This window comes from Paramacrobiotus metropolitanus, unplaced genomic scaffold, assembly GCF_019649055.1.
Source record: "Paramacrobiotus metropolitanus isolate TYO unplaced genomic scaffold, Prichtersi_v1.0 Parri_scaffold0000118, whole genome shotgun sequence".
NCBI classification, from domain to species: Eukaryota; Metazoa; Tardigrada; class Eutardigrada; order Parachela; family Macrobiotidae; genus Paramacrobiotus; species Paramacrobiotus metropolitanus.
The window spans coordinates 186,470-205,579 of record NW_026570338.1 but is presented as its reverse complement, the minus strand read 5'-3'; the positions used below and the strand labels follow the sequence as shown (position 1 = coordinate 205,579).

The window sequence follows — 19,110 nt, the reverse complement described above, 5'->3', positions numbered from 1 at the left end:
ACACACCTTATCAAAAGAATATCCAAACTTCTGCACATTCCCGGCATAAAGCCGTCTGAGAAAAACGCAGCCATAAGCCCGCCTCAATGCAAGTCTCATCAATGTTAAGAAAGATCTACCGGAAACACAGCAGTAGCGCAGTTGAAATACTTAATCTACCGGCATATTCCTATTCTGTTTTTGCTGTAATTAAACCTCGTTACTTGTCTGCGTACGCATAGCAGCAACCCATCAAGAGCGGAATTCCGGTTCAAAAATTAATAATTTTTAACCATACTTCTATCGATATAACACGGTAAAAAATTATGCACGTAATACAATTGTTTTATACCAAATATAGAAGAAAATAAAATATAGATATACTGTACATAAGATATACCAATAAAAGCCAATCTTTAAAATCTAGAAGAATGCTTTTAAATTTTTACGATTTAGATTTTTCTATTTTGCTACAGCCTCTTGAAATTAGTTGTATTTGCTTTGCCTTTGTTGTTATAGGTAAAAAAAAATTCCTAACTTGCTAGCTGAGCCAAATTTCAAGGTATGAGTTTTTCTTGTGTGTCTTAAATTTTCCTTATTGAGTTATTGGAAATTAAATTAGAAACGAATAAATTAACAACGAAACGAATTAAAATCTCCGACAGATACAATTCAATAAAGCGTCAAAAACAGCGCGGAATACAAGTAAAAATGCTCTTTTCATGGAGGGCCCTAGTGAATTAATCACGGCAGCCGTTATCCGCTGGAAGGCCGCTTCATTGGTAGGAAGCGTAGGACGCCGTCCCGAACTGCGCCAACTTCTCCGCCACCTTCTTCCCGCCATGAATACAATCATTGACACTGACCCCTCCGTACGACGATCCAATCAGACTCATCTCCAATTTATTATGAGCAATAAATCCTTTAATTCGGGCCAGCTTCTCGGCATGGCCCACATGGTACTGTGGAATGCAGTTCTGCAAAAATCAGTCAGACGGTGAAATTTTACCCGATAAAACAGGAAAATCACTTCGCACAGTCGAGTCGCTACCTGGTGAACCCGTAAACTGTATCGGAGCGGCGTTCCCGTAATATTCAGTTGCTGTTCCAGGCACATCCGCGCCGCTTCCAGGATGCGCTGCTCGGTCGTGGCGTTCAGTGGGCCGAAATAATGATCGAAATATGCACCACCCAGCATGCACTGCAAAAATATATATAATAAAAATGTTTTCGTAGGTTGTACTGTGCAGTCGTGTTCGTTAAAGCCACCGGCAAGCATTTAATCATTTTTCGCCAAATTCAGTTTACAGATAGTCAACAACATCTTTTACGAAATTAATAAGCAAAAATAAAGACTGCAGAGGAACAAATATTCAGCATAAGCATAAATAAACAAAAATAAATATTCAATTTTTAAAAACAAACTAATACTTAGCAATCCAATACAAATTGTTAAGTACTACAAATGTATTTGTTTTGTACTTACGATTTACGGTGGTATAATATTTTAATTACATTTATTATATCTCGTTATAAATGTTGTTTTTTTTATTTGTAACATTTAATATTGTATTTGTAAAACTGTATAACAGATTTGTAGTGCGTAAAATCTGTACCGTCAACTGTGTAATCGGTTGTTCATCACTGCTCTTCGCATGCTGAGGAAATATCCACGAATCGAAAATCACACCCAGGAGCGGTGACTGTTCGACCGAAGGCACCAAATATCCAAATGCCTAATTAGAAAAATTATAAAAAAATTGTTACAAAACCGGTAATGCTGCGATTGACCGGAAGCGGTTCGACTGACCGGTAAATGCTGGAGAATATCACCCGGAAACTGGAGATTCAGTACGGCGACTGTAACAGCTGAGATGCTCCGTAAATCCGCCGCCAGTGGGGCCATATCCGGCGGCAGCATTTGCGACAGCTGCGGAGCGAAGACACTGGACACGACATGGTCCACGGTCGACCGACCGGAAGCGCTGTCAATCTGCAATATGAAATGTTTTCATTTTTTTACTGCTGAATTAAATTCAGCGAAAATATTTCGCCGCGCCTACCTCAACTTTTCCAGATTGCAGAAATCCCAGCTTCGTCACCGGATCGTTTCTTCGAATTTCCACAAAATTGTCACTCAATAGTTCCGTTTCCACGGCACGGGGTAACGTTTCTAACCCTTCCTGCAGGGACCAGGCGAACCAACGGCCGGATCTGGCGACGGTGGATAATTTGCTGTGCATTGCCGATTCTGACTGAAAAAATTTAAAAAATGTGCGCTTAAAACATAAATTTTTTGCATTTCTCGGTTTCATGAACCATTTGTATTTTGCGGATTCGCTGGTGGTGTAACCACTATCTCGGGATCTACTATAATGATCCTTCGGGTGTTTACTGCGTTATGAAAACGAAAATTAGCAATACCAAATATGCGAAGCATCTTTTACTCGTCGGACTCCCGAAATCAATGTCCTCTAAATTTTCGCTGCTGTTTAGCCTTTACTGAAGTTCACATATGTGTCGATAAATAAACCGTTAGGCTGTTACGAAGTGACGACTTCCATACATGCGTTAATTCTTCTGCTGTTACCCTGGATAATAACTAGAAAAATACACGGAAAAATAAAGGTTTTGCCTTTTTTCGGCGTTCTGCGAAGTGTATAAAAATGTTTAGAACGTCTGAAACGTAAATCGCAATGCTCACCTCTTTCGCACCAAAAGTCGGCGCCAGGAACCCGCGAACTACCGACCCCCTATCCTTCTCCTTATCCCACAACAACGGAAAGCAGGACTTCGCACTGAGCTTGCGGGAATCCCCGGCAAATATCCCCAGGCACATGGCATCCGCCGCGTAACGCGCTAACTAAACTTCCACAACATTAATTCACCCTCCACAATTTTCTGTACCCATGGCGCTTTTTGCCACCCACCCCACCTCGTCGCCAAATCGTCGGCTGACGAAATCATACACACTCTCATCCTCCAACCGACCGCGTTTCGTCACCATCTCTTTAGTCAGGTATTTAATCATCGCCTTGGAGAAGGGCGGACGGACCTTAAGGAGATCGGATATCTGGCTGGGTAGGTAGTGCAGTTGGCCCTTGGCGTAGATCATGCGGCGGGCGGCGGCCGGATGCGATCCGGTCAGGAATAAGACCTGCATGGATAACCCGACATCTTCCACCTGCAAGATTATTTTCGCATTACGATGGACCACGGCGCACTCTATGGATAAAATATTGTGGGTAACTACCAATCGTAAAGCGGTCTGCGCAGCTATGCCAATCGGCCGCACGGTGCGTGGTCCGTGCTCGAAGAGGGTGCCGTCGGGGAAGCGCGTCGTCTGGATCCAACCGCCGACGCGATCGCTGGCTTCGTACACTATCACCTGCAACAGTTTGCAACATTTTGGTTTTTCTTCATTTGCAACTTTAACCATCAGTATTTGCAATAGCTAAGCATCTGTACTACAGTATTAGCGAAAAAGTATGCACTGTCATAATATCATTTTACGCTTTAAGTTGTGGGTTAGTTTTTCTAGACTTAGGTGAAAACGTTACTCGAAAATTTGTTAGCGTACCTTTTTAACATTTGAGCGTGCTAGCTTGGATAAGAAATGCGCAGCGGATAATCCCGATATTCCCGCGCCAATCACTCCGACAACGGCCATGTTACATCCGAAGGAATTTGATCCTGGAGCTGGCGTTCCCACCGGTCTGTGATTCCAATGAATGCGTTTTGTTGTGGTTTTCTTCCATGAAAAACAAACTTCCAACTGCTCTATCGCTTTCGCGTTTTGCGGTTTAACGTTAAACGTTAAACAAGGCTGCCTAAGTGCCTATGGGACCCGACTGGCGCATCAGATAAACACACGGATCAATACATCGAGGCTCAGCACTTTGATACAAACGTACGTACATACGAGCAGCAAGTATTGCACTTTTATAAATGCGGTGTATTAGTGCCGGTGTTCTCAGCTGTTCTGGTAGTGCGTGCTCACTGCTCACCAGTCAGTTGTATTCCGTACCGTACTGTACAGTACGATGCAAACTAGACACGGTCTTGTCTTTCTTATCGTTAATAAGTACGTGTATTAACCTTGTTTCCACAGTAATTTCCTCATGCCAAAGAAAACGGTTATTTCCACTAACACCGCAAGCGATAAAACCGAAACATAATATTTTTCATTCGTGTGTACTAGAAAAATTAAGTAGATAATACGGGCGTGGTCCGCGTGGATGTGCGAAGATAAGCAGGCCGACACTGTGTGTAGTTCTACCGGTTTACGCAGCCAATTTAATTTTATACTATATAAAACTTATTCTCAATGGCGGTGTACGTGTATTGTAATAAGTGTTCACCGCTGCGACCGATCAAAATAATATTATTTAGTTGTTAAATTTATTAATCTTGCATGTATCGGAAAAGTCAACGAAATAATAAAAATTTTGAATACAAAGGATCACAAAAAAAGAAATCACACTCCTGTATTATCGAGAAGAACAACACTAACAAAAACAATGAAAACAGTCGGACTAGAAGCACTCATCCCCTTTTTCAGTACACCATTTTGCAGACATTGTCTGAGCATGCCGAAGCCGCTATCGTGATAATTATATGTTTAATAGGCATTAGATAGTATTATTTAATAAACGTAAAAATTTATGTATAAATCCAACCGCGTTAATAATTAATAATACGGCCGTCCATAGGCATCCCGCTTCTGGTCTCCTGTGCGTCTCCCGCCGACATCCGATGAGCGCGACCGCCGGTTGCCGGCATCCCGCGACCACTGCCGTTCGTCGCCCGGCGGACTGCGGGAACGTTCCGCCTTGAGGCGCCGGTCATCCAGATCATCGACGCTGCGGTTGGGCTTCAGGATGAAGCCGTCATTGCGCTGGCCGGACGTCTTCCTGTCGCGTCGCTCCTCGGTTTTGGGGTCGACGCTGGCTTTGGGGATTCCGCGGTATACATCGACGGCGCCCGGCAAATACGACCAGCCACCGGCGGGAATCCGTTTGGAAGGTGTGCGCTCAATCTACCGATCAATGTTGTTATTTATAATTAATAAGTTATAAACTAATAGTAATTATTAAGTTATAAATTATTATTGTTAAGTTAATTATTAATAATTATTAAGTTATAAACATATTCCGGAAGTCAAGTTATAAAAATATTCCGGCATAATTATTATTTTAATTTAATCTGCCAAGTATGTGCATATATTCTGGCTAGCAAATATCTCTAAGCACATAACAAATTACCCTTTGGCAATAAACAAAAACAGCTTTCGAAATTAAGGAGACACTTTTGAAATTACGTATAACTGCACTACTGTAGTGTCTGCTGTGCAACTTTCTTGATAAACCAATTTTTAATTATTTGCTGTTGGCACATCCCTATAAAAGAAGTTTATTTACCTATATTCATATTGCCAAAAACTTTTTACACGGGAATTTTTTTTGTGATATCCATATGTGTACCTCATCGATCCTGTCCAAATCCGGGATCGAGCGCGTCTTCTTCGGCGGCCGGTAATCCCGATCCCGATACCGGGGCATTTGCGAGCTCATCGTCTCAAAATCATCCTCCCCTCGTCGGCGGGGTGATTTGTACCGGCCCACTTCCTCGTCGTACTGCGAGCGTCGCGGACGGGATTCCAGGTTGGCACTACCCCGCCGGTCCTCCTCCTCCGGGTAGCGCCGATCATCGAGGCGGCCGGAGGGGGACCGAACACGCCGCCGGTCGTCGCCGTTCATGGAGGAGGGCCCGCGGCGCGGGCGGTCGTCATTCAGCACCCGGCTGTGACGGTCCGTGGGCACGCGGACGTTGGTCAGTTCGGGAGCGGCCGGGTAGCCGTTGGGCAGCTGGGCTTGTTGCTGCTGTTGTTTCCGGCTGGTTTGGACGGCAATCTAAGCGGTACACAGGGCGCATTAATTTCAGATATTTTAAATAAATTTTGCTTTTAAATTTTGTTATAATAAAAATTAAGTAATAGTAACATTATCGATCATTACTTCGCTTAATTCTCGCACAAAGGTTTGATAAGAACGGTGAAATCCGAAAATAATAAAAATTACCGTTGGGGAACGTGTGGGGATGTCATCCACAAAACTGCCTTCATCTTCGGTGGTGAATGCATCATTGACAACGGCTTTCTCAACGTCCATTTCAATGATAGGAGCATGTTCACTGCGCAGTTTGCGCACTTGCTTGTGCTCTTTCTGATACCTAAATACCAACAAATCATTTTACACTGTCCAAGTGTATTCGGTAAAATATATCAATCTGCAAATGGAAATAGCGAAGTATGGAAATTTTTTGAAACGAAATTAGAGACCTAACAAAAACCTGATCAATCAACACGGCTTGAAATGACATACATAATTAGTTCAGCACGACAAGGAGAGTTTACTACTTATTATGAGGAGAGTGCACGACAAGGAGAGTTCACGACAAGGAGTACGCGACAAGGAGGGATGATTTAATCTTATAGCATAATTTAAAAACCAGTACAAAATTACTCGCGCTTACCGCAGCTGCTGCTACCACCACTAACCACAACCTTTTATGTATTTTTGACTATTTTATTATTATGCTTAAGTTTATTTTTCAAGACAACGAATTGATGTTACCCGAAAACTTACCAGGAAGTTAGTACGAATAACATAAAAAAATATAAAATATTGTTTATTGTAGTAAAATATTGTTTATTGTTATATCTGTTAGAAAATAACAGATAGGTATGTATACATGTATGTCGTACGGGGTTTAGTTAGTATAGGTAACTTACTGGCACACGAAGTAAATCAATGCGATGAGGAGAATGAGGACCAACCCACCACCTATGCCGATGGCCGTCCATAGCCAGTATGATTCCACTGCAATTTATTGGTTTAATTAGAATATTTCCATTTTTGCTAGTAATAAGGAAACATTTCAGTAATGGTGCGAGAATAGAATACATAGCAACGTATCGCATGATTAAAAATAATATTTTTTGACAAATCCAAAAACATTACGAGTGTTTCGCCAAGTAGTATAAATATATATGGTAAATAAAACTAATAACTCTTTAAAAGTTCAGAAAAGCATTTTTTAATTTTTTTCGCAAAGTCATCACAAGTACACAGCAATCAAAGCACCTATCATTATTTTATGCAGCAATATTATAAAAACATATAACTACAGAGTGGTTTACGAGGAATTTTAGTATTTTACCGGTATCTGGCTGCGGAGTCGTTGTCGGCGGGGTATTGGTATTACTACCTCCCGTGGCCGGAGTGTCACTGCTCTGCCCATGTACATTTTCCAGATAGACGGAAAAAACCACATAAACCGCAAGAAAAAGAGCCCCCTTACGGAGCATGGTAGCGTATTATACAGCGCCTTGCCGGCAACAAGAACGAACTCTGCACAAACACTGTAGATGAACAGTTTGTGCGGAAACGTTCATTGAGCAACGAAGCCAAATGTTTGTTGAAATGGACATATTGTTCTCCGCTGATAAGGTGCTTCCGCGTTAGTGTATGTACTATCTAGTCATTAATGAAAGCATGGCTTGCTGGTGGTGATAAGGCCCGATAAGTACTTCAATTACAAATGCGTGCATCGCAAAGGTTATCTGTGGCGTTACGTGAGCTAGCAGCTTATTACGCTCGCCACGTTATTATCCTTATAATAACCGAAATATGCCCGGTAATCGATGACAGTTAATTAAGATACTGCTGATTTATCCGAGCTGAATTTGCTTACGACATGCATACAGAATCGCGAACTGCACGGAAAGTACTAACGTAAGTACAACACTTTAGCGCCATGGTTTAACATGGCCGGGGATGATACAGTAATACGAACTTGCGGTGACATTATTACCGCTGATAAAATGTGTCTGTCAAAGGAAAAATTAAAGCCTTTAATTGAAAGTACGTATTAAGCCTGTGCACAACCAATTACTCTAACGAAATTTATCATGAAGCCAAAGCAACAATTAAAATGAATGTACTCGTGTAATAATAACAATAACAATCTAAATATCGCGACGAACGACAGGAGTGTCATCAGTGCATGCTGTCAGCATTTATGTGCCAAGGAATAACTCTGCCGTTACAGGCTGTTTGCTTGATAATTATTGGTGCAGCGCATGGGATTATTTGGATGTGTTCGCAGAGATTTTACTGCAAAAGAAAATCCCGTTATTTTTGGGACATTATGTTTCGCGCCGTTGAGAAAATGACGTACGCACCAGCTTGTCCCGTAATTTCTATCGCACTAATACAGAGATTAAGTATTTGACCAGCTAATTACGTGATGTAGCTGTACCTTTGCGATACAAATTACGGGACAAGCTTGAACAGGCTTTACATGAAAAACTTTATGTTTGGAAATATCATGCATGAGTGGCCGTATGGACTCCGAGGGTATGTGACTATGTTGTAGCGCTCTACTTGTACCCGGTGTTCTGCTAATGATTTTTACAACTGCCGATTGTTTTCGTAGATTTACAGTATACTATCGCAACACCGCATCTGCATGTTAGATGTTAGACAGCGGTAGAAACGAGAAGCACCTGTTCCGAGAGTGAATCCAGAATCGAGGGAATCGAGGAATCGAGGGAATCGAGGGAATCGAGGTTGACCGCACACAGTGTTCGCCTCCCAAAATGAGAATTTTCCAAACACATTAATTTCTAACCAGTAATTGCGCTGGTTTAAATTTTACGTGGGTTTAATAACCGCACCCTTAAAAATCCTGCAAGACAGGACTTGGTAGGTTTTCCTTGATCCAGCAGTTCCGAGATGATTTCCAAGTTCTCCAGTACAACTGCATCGAAAGGAGTTTGATTGACCACACCTTAATTAAAAACCGGCTTTTTGCCTCCATTATTCCTGACAAAGGGTGCTTAATGAACGACTCCGGATTTCCTGTCTAAAGAGCAGCCAAATGATGATTGCCGGGAGACAGATTAGCTAGCTGGACATACGGATTTGTAGACTTACATGTATATTATGCCGCTTGTGTAGCTCAAGTATCGCTACTTCGTTTTGCTTTCTGTATCTACTGTCTAACTATGCAGCATGAAGTAACACTATGAATAATGTACAGCATGCAGTAACTTTATTCGTCTGCTATTAACAAATCGTTTTATTGTGCAAGTATTCTAGAATGATGTATGACAGAAGAGTATTCTTGGACGCTTTTATATCTCCGAAATAAAACAACCAGCTATACGTTCCACATGAAGAAAACCCGCGCCATAAAGCCATATTAGTAGACAGTAGACACAAGAAGGTGTCCTGCGGCGAGGGCCATAAAGAGCAGTCGTTCTTGCCGACCACGATCAATCTTTCAAGACATTACCATCCTGCTGCATGCTGCACAGTATCACCTCATCAAAAACTTTCATTTAGCTTCAGATCCGCGTTCTTGTAAAGCAGCTTATTATCAACTTTCAAGCTGCTGTATTCTTGATCGCAAGCACAACAATTCGCGAAACTATCGGGTATGCATATTCGGATTGCACTTCGTAATCCGACAAATGGATGCCACGCTCAAAATCACACCGGTTCCGTCGCCGAAACAGGCCGCACGGGGTCACGCCGCCCGGCCCTGGACGGATTCGGAGGCCATGGCGCTCAGTGCGCATCGCATCGCCGAGGCCATTCCCAACGGGGTGCGGCGGACGCCCATTCGCTCCCCGAAAGTCTCCATTCATATGCAGGCGGCCTCGCATCTGCAAGCGGTAGACCGGCTCTCCGAACGCCGCGATGAAGCTCGGAAAGAAGAACGCCAGGAGGAACGCGGAGAGCCGGTGAAGAGTGAAGTCACGTTCGATATCATGGAAAACGATACGGTAAGCGAGATATTTCTTCTTCAAGAATTTCTTTCGAAATCTATACAGACACTTTTGTAGTATTGTCATTGGTCAATGGTTTTTAAAATGTAGCAGAATTTTCACAACGAAATCGAGGTTTGGAATTTGTTTTAATGTGTGGCAATTGTCGCAGCGGGACAAGGCCGGCTACTGTCGTTGCCGGCTAGTTTTCAGGCTGAGTAAGCCAAAAGTGTCATGGTGTGTGTTGTACAAATACGCCGTGCTAAACGAAGGCGTCTGCGAAACTATGCGGCCCACTTGAAATGTCGACAGATACGCTACGGAAAAACCGCCCGCGCCATCAAAAAATGAGCATTAAGCAGGAGTCCATGGTCAATGGCAAATAATATGCCGGAATGTTGTGTAACCGTAACATCCTACAAGAAAGAAGCACGCTCTTGACAACTTGTCAGTTTTAAGAGTGTTTTTGAGAAGTATGCATCTTTTTCATTCAGTATAACTCAGTATAAGCCAGCATTTTCTTGGTTAATCGAAGACGCTGATTTTTGCTTTCGTGTTACAACGAATCAATAATCGTAGGATGTACAAAGTATAAATAATCATTCCCGGATTGGAGTCAGTCAGGGTTATACGCATCGGGGATATTAGTACAGTCGTTAATTTACCCAAGGATTAATGCCTGTGATTTTAATGTTCATACGTAACTTGGCACATCTGTCTGTTTCTATGCTACGATGGGGAGTGAGGATAATTATAGCGCGAAGCGGCATGAGCGCAGCACACCCCGGCCTACCGGCATAATATATCGTATCTCAGCCCCCTTTACATTTCAGGTAACAGTGATACTGCGAAAGTAATGTATTTTCTGTTCATTTAAGGGGGACTATTTTATAATACTTACATAAAAGTCCTTCACTTTCAACTAAGTTGCCGATTGTGGGACGATAGTTACGCTATAAGTGAAAGTGCAGTACATGTACCAAGTCGTGTACATGCGCGAAAACTTTCACTTTTGCGCATTCCCAACTCCTAAGCACTTTTCTGCTTTGTTTTATGATATTTTTCAGCCAGATGATTTTATGACAGCCAGATATTGTGACACACTGGAGTCTATATATGGTTTTGGTTCGCAGGTTATATTTCTAAATATTTACAACATTTGCTCAAAAGTCTTAGAAAGGTGTGAATTTTATTAAAGGTTTGTTCTAAGAATGAGCGAATGTGCCATCGAACCTAAGCTTCCGTAAAATATTAGTACTACGTAGTATTGCAGATGTAATAACCGCTTTCGGTAGCTGTCGACTACGGGATACCAGTGACAGGTGGCTGCAACAGTTGTACGGTTGTATTGTATACAGTCTGTATGTAGCCTACACCTGCTGTCTAATGAAACGGCGACCAGGTTAAAAATTTGTGAATACCAAAAAGCAAGTGGACCGAAACTCTCGTCGTTGTAGTAAGTTTCTTTCCGAAAATAAATAATCATTGGAAAATGCTTTAACATTCTCACTTGTTTATGTGCAAGTATGGAGTGCAGGAGAATGGCTTTTATCAGAACAGCTTTGGGTATTCACACGTCCGTTTTTAGCTTTTTCGAAGGAGGGAAATGGGGAGTACAATCTTGTGTAAAAAGGGCCAGTAATACTCACTGTAGTTTTAGGCTTAGCAAAACAATACTGTTTGATGCGCGTAATGCAGGTAATGCGCATTGATTACACCTTAAACCATTGCTGTCAGCAGTTTTATCCCGGTAAAGTTTCACGGGTTGGTTACGGTTTGATCCGTAGCGGTAACTGCCTGTCATAAACGTATGTTGTCAACATTCTCGGTGTGCAAATATGTCAGGGAGAAAGTAATTTGACCATCTACCATTGACGCACCTTCCCGTCGTTCACTGTACATCACGATCATGAGAGCAGCTAAAATAACATCCGTTATCATCTTTTCCCGCGCGCAGTAATCCGTAAAGGTCGCAATTAAATATCGAAAGAGGCAAATAAAGCACACGTAATACGTACGAGACTACACGTGATGGCAGTTTCTCGGTGAAAATATTTGCATAAGCGCAAATGGGTATATCGCCTGGGATAGTTTTGGTTGTAATCTTCGTAGGCAACGATAGATAGTAAGGAAACTGCAAGTGCTATTAGTATGTTAAACAGGAATACGAGTGCCAAGATTACGAGCTAACCTAAGCATAAAAAAGTCTCGGGTTTATTAAGATTTTTTCAGCTGGTTTTATGACTTTGTATTACGTCCTGAATCTAAACTTTAAGCTGCGAGGTTTCGACACTGAAATTTCTGCAAGTGACCCCAGTGGCAGTGTATTTTGCTGCTACGTATAAAGGATATGTTTTAATGCACACTGCCCCGATTGATGATGGCATAAACAAGCGGCTCGCTGTTCGAACGCCTTGCTGCCACTTCATCCTAACCGAATGTGCTCCTGTTGCATGCTGCTTGATGATTTGATTTTTAAGTGTCTGTCCCGCGGACCTACTGATCACTTTCCATTTTTTGTTCGTCCTACATTGCGTAGGAAGCCGAGACGGACGATCTGGGTCCGTTACCGACCATTACCAATCACCGTGTCAGCACCGTCGGCGATGGGGAGGTGCGCACGCGCAAGATCAGTATCGGCTTCGACCCCACCGAGGCCATCCCCACCGTCGTCAACTACGACCAGCTCCACACCACCCGGGTGCGGCCTACGATCGAGGAGCTCATCAGCGGCGAGGTGAGCCTTAGTGTAAAGCAGCTCCAAAAGCTTAAATCACTAGTTTTATTACTTGGGTCATCAGTACTTGAACGCCTCCTGGAGTGAGCTTCAGTTATAAGGGAGCCTGTATTTTGGGAGAGCTGATAATTCGATAAATGCGGTACATGATACTTGTACAGTGGACTGCAAAAACCTATTACATTCGGCCCACGCCCAAATTACCAATTAATGTGATTGGCCAGGACCAAATGACCACTAAACAGGAAACGCGCAAGAATTTGAACACTTGCACCGCTTGCTCTTTCCCGACGAAAACCATCAACCGATATCTCAAACGAAAGAAAAAAAATTTAAAGAATTTCGATACCAAACAGGTCATCCTTTATGAGATCTAAGAGAAAATCAAGCCATTTAGCTTGTCGTAGACAAAGCATACGATTTCTGTTGAAAAACTGGAACCAAACCGTGGATTCACATCCTATGCTATGTCTACGAGACACTAATTAGGAGTGTCGATTTTCTGTTAGATCTCATAAAGAACAACTTGTTTGGTATCAAAATTCTTGAAATTTTTTCTCTTTCGTTTGAGATATCGGGTGATGGTTTTCGTTGGGACAAGCGCAAGGTGCAACCGTGCATTTGTTAATACCAGCAGACCGATGGTCAGTTCCCAATTTGCCTGTTAGATACAGAAAAGTGTCTGGTTTCGCGCGTTTGTGGTTACAGTTACATAAGTGCAACACCATTTTGCAGTCCACTGTAAATTGCATCAATGCACGGAAACCGTCAAACACTTTTGTATGAAAATTAAAGACCCAAAACAATTTTGTGCAGAAATTTGGTAAACTTTGTATACGTAGGTAAAACCGGAAGAAGCCGAGTCGGCGCCGGTGGCCGCCAAGAAACGGGGCCAACTCGGATGGATACGCGGTGTTTTTGTACGTATCGGAATATGATCATGCAGTTTGCAGCGCCGGTTTTGCCCGTTTATCGGCGGTCGTTACATGTTTATGTGTTTATTCGGCAGTTATGGTCCATTTTGAATTTATGGGGTGTCATGCTCTTTCTGCGGATCGCATGGATGAACGCACAAGCCGGCATGGGTGAGCACTGAGCACAAATATAATTTGTATGTTTTACCGTGTTTTGCCACAGTAGCCAATATCATCGTAAAGCCATTAAAAATATCCGCGATTTACTGTTTGCACGAGGCATCTTAAAACGCTGTATATGTCTTGGCGTGTTTTCCTTAGGATTATTCCTCGTGATCGTGCTAATCGGCTCGACTATCGCCATTCTGACGTCCCTGTCCACGTCAGCCATCAGCACTAACGGAGAAATCGGAAGTAAAAATGCACATCTTCACAACGGAAATTAATCCTGCGTTAAAATCAGTCTGTCACTACATCTGCCGAAACTGATACACGTGACGTCTGCATGTAGGTGGTGGAACGTATTATATGATTTCCAGGAGTTTAGGCCCGGAATTCGGCACCGCCATTGGTAAACATGTTTTAAATGAAGAAAACACAATCATAATAATGTTTATAAGAAAAAATTGCTTTTTTTTGAAGGAATTATTTTCACATTGGCCAACACCGTCAATGTCTCGCTGAATCTGCAGGGATTCGCGGAGACGGTCGCTAACCTGCTGGGCGTACGTACACCGACGTAGCACGCAGTAAAATCCCTGCGGACGCATGAATTCTGCATGTATAAAAATTGCTCGATGCAAATATTTGCGCAGGAGAACGGCCTGTACATGGTGGACCGGGCTAATGATATGCGGATTATCGGTGTGATCGCGCTGATTGCTCTGACACTGTTTACATTTTGCGGAATGGAGCTGGCTTCCAAAGTAAATTATAACAATTTTTGTGGTTGGCAACTTGGCCGTCTGTGTGCCGATCGCGAGAATGCAGACATCTTAACATTTTTTAAAACAGCGTAATATTCTGATGGTAGCAAAATATATACAGTATTTTTGCAACATTTGCTTTTTTTTTCTTGTTTTAACTTTATTTATAAAATTTAGTAATGTACATATATAATTTATTTCATAAATTTTACGAATTTTTTTAACGCGGAAGTACCTTACATTTTCTGGGTGTGAGAGCACGTTGCAAGGTAAAATTTACCTGTTTTACCAGTTAAATATCCGCATAAAATATTTTTATTTATACACTGATTTTCACACTATTCTGCTGGGCCTCATAATAAAAAGTTGTACAAACATACTCGTACAGACACAATACACTTCTATCCAGAAAGCGTCAAAAAGCAGTAAAAAGGGGTGAAAGTGCGTCGTATCCTATATGCAGATTGTATTTATTATTGCAGCTGCAATCGGTCTTCTTCGTCATTCTTCTAGCCGCCATCCTCAACATCTTCATCGGCTGCTGGATCCCGCCCAACGATGCCGAACGGGCGCGGGGCTTTGTCGGGCCGTCCAGTCAGCTGTTCGCCGACAACTTCAAACCGGCATTCCAGAAGAACGAGACGTTCATGAGCGTCTTCGGGGTGTTCTTCCCCTCGGTGACCGGCATCCTGGCCGGCACCTCCATCACCGGGGATCTGCGCGATCCCTCGGGCGCCATTCCCAAGGGCACCATTTATGCCATTATCTTTACGTCTATTAGCTATATTTTTGTGGGCTGGCCTACGGTGGCGGTGACGCTACGTCACGCCAGTGGCAATATCTCGGATTTGATCTATCTCAACCACTCCAGTCCGCATTTCCCGTGCGAAGCGAGCGCGACTTGTACAGAAGGAAACATTGACAACTACGATGTAAGTAAATATATTATAACTGTTACAAGTTTGCGCAACAAATGTATCGTAATAAAAATATATATATAGACTATATACGTACTGTATATGAACACATCCGTACATATAAACTATATATACTGTATATCTACGTACGCAGTTGTACACATATACGTACACATGTTTACTTATTTACGTACAACGTTAATTTTGCAAATGATTGCGTCTCTTTACAGTGTACGAGCATACGCTGGTGTGTTATACACAAATATTTACGTCTCTCGTTAATATTTGTGTACATAATTATATAGAATATAATACATGTGCGTATGCTCGTATATGTACACATGTACGTATATTTTTATATGTACCTACAAGGTTACTGTAATTTTACGAATAATTGCGCCTATTTGCAGTTTAAATGCAGTCAAATCATGCATTTTAAATACACATTTAATAAGCTTTTTGTAATTTTTCTTGTTGTGGTAGTTTGACGATTTGATTTTTTTGCGTTTAGATTATGCAGGTTGTGGCGCACTTCCGGTGGATTATCGTGTGCGGCATTTTTGCGGCGACACTGAGTACTTCCCTGGGATGTATCGTTTTTGCACCAAAGATCTTCCAAGCTGTCTGCCGGGATAAAATTCTCCCGGGTTTTAAATTTTTCGCCAAAGGTTACGGCCGTAATGATGAGCCGTACCGGGCGTACGCGCTGGGAACGGTGATTGCTGTGGCTTTCCTCATGCCTTGTACGCTCCGCATCTGTTCTCATCATAATTCCTTTGTGTTTGTATAATTATTAATGTACTAACATGTTGCAGCGGATCTGAACTTTATCTCAGCGATTGTGTCCAATTTCTTCCTACTGACTTACGCACTGGTCAATTATGCCACGTTTAATGCATCCTTCTCACGACAACCAGGTATCCTCCGATTCTGTTTTGCCGTAAATATACGTACTGATATTAGCAGTCTTGATAAATTTACAGAACTGTTTAGGCTGGCGACCCACGTTTAAATATTACAATCTGTGGCTCAGTCTGGCTACCGGCATCGCCTGCTTGGTCATCATGTTCCTCATTCACTGGATATCGGCCATTTTATCCATTGCCTTAATCGGTATTCGCGAGGGCGAAAAATGTCCTACTTGATTTAAAGCGTTTCTAGGCTATGTTTAATTTAAATAATTTTCAGCCCGTCTGCAATTAAATGCTGGAAACTTATTATTAAATACCTGTCTCGCATACGATTGCAGTGATTGTATGGATCTGCGTGTATTACCTAAAACCAGCGGCCAACTGGGGAACCTCCTTAGAAGCCGGTATCTTCCGCAACGCCCTGGTGGACGCCCTAAAACTCCTCCACGTCCAGGAACACATCAAGAACTACCGTCCGCAGATCCTGGCGCTGACCGGACTGCCGCCCGTGCGGCCGGCGCTGGTGTACTTCGCCAACAGTATCTGCCATTCTACCGGACTTCTAATCTGCGGTCACGTCTTAATCGTACGCACCGATGCATCGATTCTGTAGGCAGCTTCCGTGATGCTTATTATTTGTAGGATGAATCCCCGCAACAGCGCCGCACGGTGCAGCAGGAAACCTACAAATGGCTGCGGCGTACCCACGTCAAGTCCTTCTACGATAGTATCGTGGCGGCGAGTTTCGCGGACGGCGCTAAAGCGCTGATCCAGACATCGGGGTTGGGCAAGATGAAGCCGAATATCCTCTTCATGGGATACTACCGGCAGTGGGCGACGAAGTACGCGGAAGGGCTGACCGAAGAGTACGTCTCGGTGATCCGCAGTGCCTTCGAGAACCGGCTGGCTGTGATGATTTTGTGCGCCAAAGAGGGCTTTGGCATCTCGGAAGCGGTGAATTTCGACCAGTTGGTGCTGCAGAACGCCTTGACCCGGGTGGCTACCGGTACAGCTGACAAAAAAATAATCTTCGCCGGCTGGAATCGTTTTATACTGTTCAAATTATTTTACTAAATTTATCATGTAGCTGCTATAATAATTTAATAAATTAATTAATTTTTTACTACTTTAGTTATCATTAATTTTATTGGAATTTATTTATTACTGTAAATTGTATGCTCGCGCCTCCATTTGTTGTTATTTTGATGGCTATTGCCTATTAAAGAAGTTACTGGAATTATTTTCTTAACATAGAGGACAACGTTCTGGATCGAAGCGGAAAAGCGGCCGAGCGCACCATCGACAACGTAACGGTGGAGGTGAAAGACGTAAAGAATCCCGAGATGCTGGCCCGGATTGAGCTGTCCAAGCGCTTTGAAGCTGGCAAGAAAAAAATCATTCTCGGGGAGATCCATGTGTGGTGGCTGTACGACGACGGAGGTGAGTGCACGCTGACCTTTGGCCGTCGGTAGTTCTGCGAGCTTGTAGTCATGCACGTAAACCGTTGACCTTAGGGTTGGGATTGCTGCTGCCGTATCTGTTAACCCAGTCGTCGCCGTGGCGCGGCTGTAAGCTAAAGGTCTTCTGCCTGCCGGCCAAGCCGAAGGAGGATGCTTCGGAAGCTCCCACGGAGGAGCAAATTAAGAGCAATATGCGGGCATTGTTGGATAAGTTCCGCATTGAAGCGTTGGATGTTGTGCCGGTGGATCTGGACATTGCGCCAAGTGCTGCTAAGTACGTTCCATCATTTATTATCTCTGCGATTTACTTGAGTACCTACATACTGTAGATTATGTTAGACAGTGTAACACAATATGCCGGCCGTGTAAATACCTGGCAATAGTTCATAATATAAAGAATAACTTTAAAAGGGATAAGAAATAAGTTAATCATGGGGTAAAATTAATACTGAGTAAATACGGTACGTTTGCCGTTACAGTATGCAGTGGTTCCAGAAGATAATCGAAGAGAACACACGTGAAAGAAGGAAGAGCGTCCACAGCATTATCCATGACCGCCGAGATCCTCTCAATAAGCACTTCAGCATGGTTGACCTTAAGGAAAAAACCAAGCGACATATACGGTGAGTGCTCATTGACAATTTCACATATCTACAGTATAAAGTACTTATGCGTGCACGTTCGCACGGCTCGCGTATCGTTGCAAAAATAACAGGAGTTATCCAGCTGTTATCTAATATACATGCGCTGTAATACAGTCTACGCGATTTGCTCCTGGAGCACTCAGCCAAGTCGGCCTTGAACGTGGTGACATTGCCGCTTCCCAAGAAGGACCAAACAGCGCCCTTGTACATGGCCACCCTGGAGACCCTCACCGCTGACCTCCCGCCGACTCTTCTCGTTCGCGGCACTCAGGAAAATGTGCTCACTTATTATTGTTAAAATTTATCAAAGAATCCATATAATTATTGATTCTAAGTTAATCCATAAGATATTCTAACTTAGACGTTTAGAAAAAAAAAGTTCATTATTTTATTACGTACTTCTGTCACCTTTTGCCTGTTGCAGCTGCATTGCTTGCGGTTGGGTAACTGCAGAAATTTAAAAGTAAAATATTTTGTCGGCAGCATGCAGACCATTGCATCTTTTGTTGTTGATGTGGATAAGAATTTTCGATAAACTCCCATTCCATTCCGTTGAATCAGACGACGAAGATTTCCTTGCGCTGTTAAGTAGGAGTAGTTCGAACTCGGGACAAAACTACGGTATCATTGTCGAAGTTTTCTGCCCTTATATTATTTTGTTTGTAGATAACCGCGATTAACCGGCCAAAGAGTATTAAAAATAATAGTTTTATTTTTCGGTTAACATTTTCGCAAAAGCCACTAATTAAGCATTATAGACAGGTACTAGCCATATAGCTGGTCGACT

At 42.8% G+C, this 19,110-nt stretch overlaps 3 protein-coding genes across 5 annotated transcripts; 1 reads left to right on the top strand and 2 right to left on the bottom strand.

The window, feature by feature from the left end:
* Positions 1 to 540: 540 nt before the first annotated feature.
* Positions 541 to 3,853, bottom strand: LOC129598231 (protoporphyrinogen oxidase-like). The gene is made up of 9 exons (XM_055496047.1): positions 3,560 to 3,853; positions 3,233 to 3,367; positions 2,915 to 3,163; positions 2,684 to 2,842; positions 2,043 to 2,234; positions 1,790 to 1,972; positions 1,596 to 1,715; positions 1,031 to 1,180; positions 541 to 956 (listed from the first exon to the last, which is right to left on the bottom strand). Exons 1-9 carry the CDS (start codon positions 3,647 to 3,649, stop codon positions 756 to 758), a joined length of 1,479 nt encoding a protein of 492 aa, XP_055352022.1. The 5' UTR covers positions 3,650 to 3,853; the 3' UTR covers positions 541 to 755.
* Positions 3,854 to 4,363: 510 nt separating this feature from the next.
* Positions 4,364 to 7,441, bottom strand: LOC129598217 (uncharacterized). The gene is made up of 5 exons (XM_055496018.1): positions 7,201 to 7,441; positions 6,773 to 6,860; positions 6,060 to 6,210; positions 5,463 to 5,891; positions 4,364 to 5,017 (listed from the first exon to the last, which is right to left on the bottom strand). The coding sequence occupies exons 1-5, from the start codon at positions 7,346 to 7,348 to the stop codon at positions 4,670 to 4,672; spliced, it is 1,164 nt and encodes a 387-aa protein (XP_055351993.1). The 5' UTR covers positions 7,349 to 7,441; the 3' UTR covers positions 4,364 to 4,669.
* A 266-nt stretch (positions 7,442 to 7,707) lies between these two features.
* On the top strand, positions 7,708 to 18,858 carry LOC129598216 (solute carrier family 12 member 2-like). Of its 3 annotated transcripts, XM_055496015.1 has the most exons (20): positions 7,708 to 7,775; positions 8,092 to 8,399; positions 8,479 to 9,832; positions 12,354 to 12,551; positions 13,394 to 13,471; positions 13,561 to 13,636; positions 13,787 to 13,879; positions 13,977 to 14,036; positions 14,108 to 14,190; positions 14,281 to 14,391; positions 14,874 to 15,323; positions 15,820 to 16,051; positions 16,124 to 16,225; positions 16,302 to 16,421; positions 16,558 to 16,805; positions 16,862 to 17,225; positions 17,474 to 17,659; positions 17,734 to 17,953; positions 18,159 to 18,302; positions 18,438 to 18,858. In XM_055496015.1, the coding sequence occupies exons 3-20, from the start codon at positions 9,518 to 9,520 to the stop codon at positions 18,619 to 18,621; spliced, it is 3,264 nt and encodes a 1,087-aa protein (XP_055351990.1). In that variant the 5' UTR covers positions 7,708 to 7,775; positions 8,092 to 8,399; positions 8,479 to 9,517; the 3' UTR covers positions 18,622 to 18,858. The 3 variants fall into 3 exon arrangements, with proteins under 3 accessions (XP_055351990.1, XP_055351991.1, XP_055351992.1); XM_055496016.1 differs by lacking the exon at positions 7,708 to 7,775 and having other exon boundaries at positions 7,795 to 8,216; positions 9,144 to 9,832; XM_055496017.1 differs by lacking the exons at positions 7,708 to 7,775; positions 8,092 to 8,399; positions 8,479 to 9,832 and adding an exon at positions 10,225 to 10,647.
* Positions 18,859 to 19,110: the final 252 nt, after the last annotated feature.

Excerpts from the sequence above, each read along its gene's own strand:
- LOC129598217 (XM_055496018.1), bottom strand. The coding sequence starts at position 7,348 with ATGCTCCGTAAGGGGGCTCTTTTTCTTGCGGTTTATGTGGTTTTTTCC. Across the intron at positions 6,861-7,200 it reads GACTCCGCAGCCAGATACCG|TGGAATCATACTGGCTATGG; the intron begins GTAAAATACTAA and ends AATAAATTGCAG. Across the intron at positions 5,892-6,059 it reads TCCCCACACGTTCCCCAACG|ATTGCCGTCCAAACCAGCCG; the intron begins GTAATTTTTATT and ends TGTACCGCTTAG.
- LOC129598216 (XM_055496015.1), top strand. The coding sequence starts at position 9,518 with ATGGATGCCACGCTCAAAATCACACCGGTTCCGTCGCCGAAACAGGCC. Across the intron at positions 13,637-13,786 it reads GAACGCACAAGCCGGCATGG|GATTATTCCTCGTGATCGTG; the intron begins GTGAGCACTGAG and ends TGTTTTCCTTAG. Across the intron at positions 16,226-16,301 it reads ATCCTTCTCACGACAACCAG|GCTGGCGACCCACGTTTAAA; the intron begins GTATCCTCCGAT and ends AGAACTGTTTAG.
- LOC129598231 (XM_055496047.1), bottom strand. The coding sequence starts at position 3,649 with ATGGCCGTTGTCGGAGTGATTGGCGCGGGAATATCGGGATTATCCGCT. Across the intron at positions 3,368-3,559 it reads CACGCTCAAATGTTAAAAAG|GTGATAGTGTACGAAGCCAG; the intron begins GTACGCTAACAA and ends AAACTGTTGCAG. Across the intron at positions 957-1,030 it reads ACAGTTTACGGGTTCACCAG|AACTGCATTCCACAGTACCA; the intron begins GTAGCGACTCGA and ends TGATTTTTGCAG.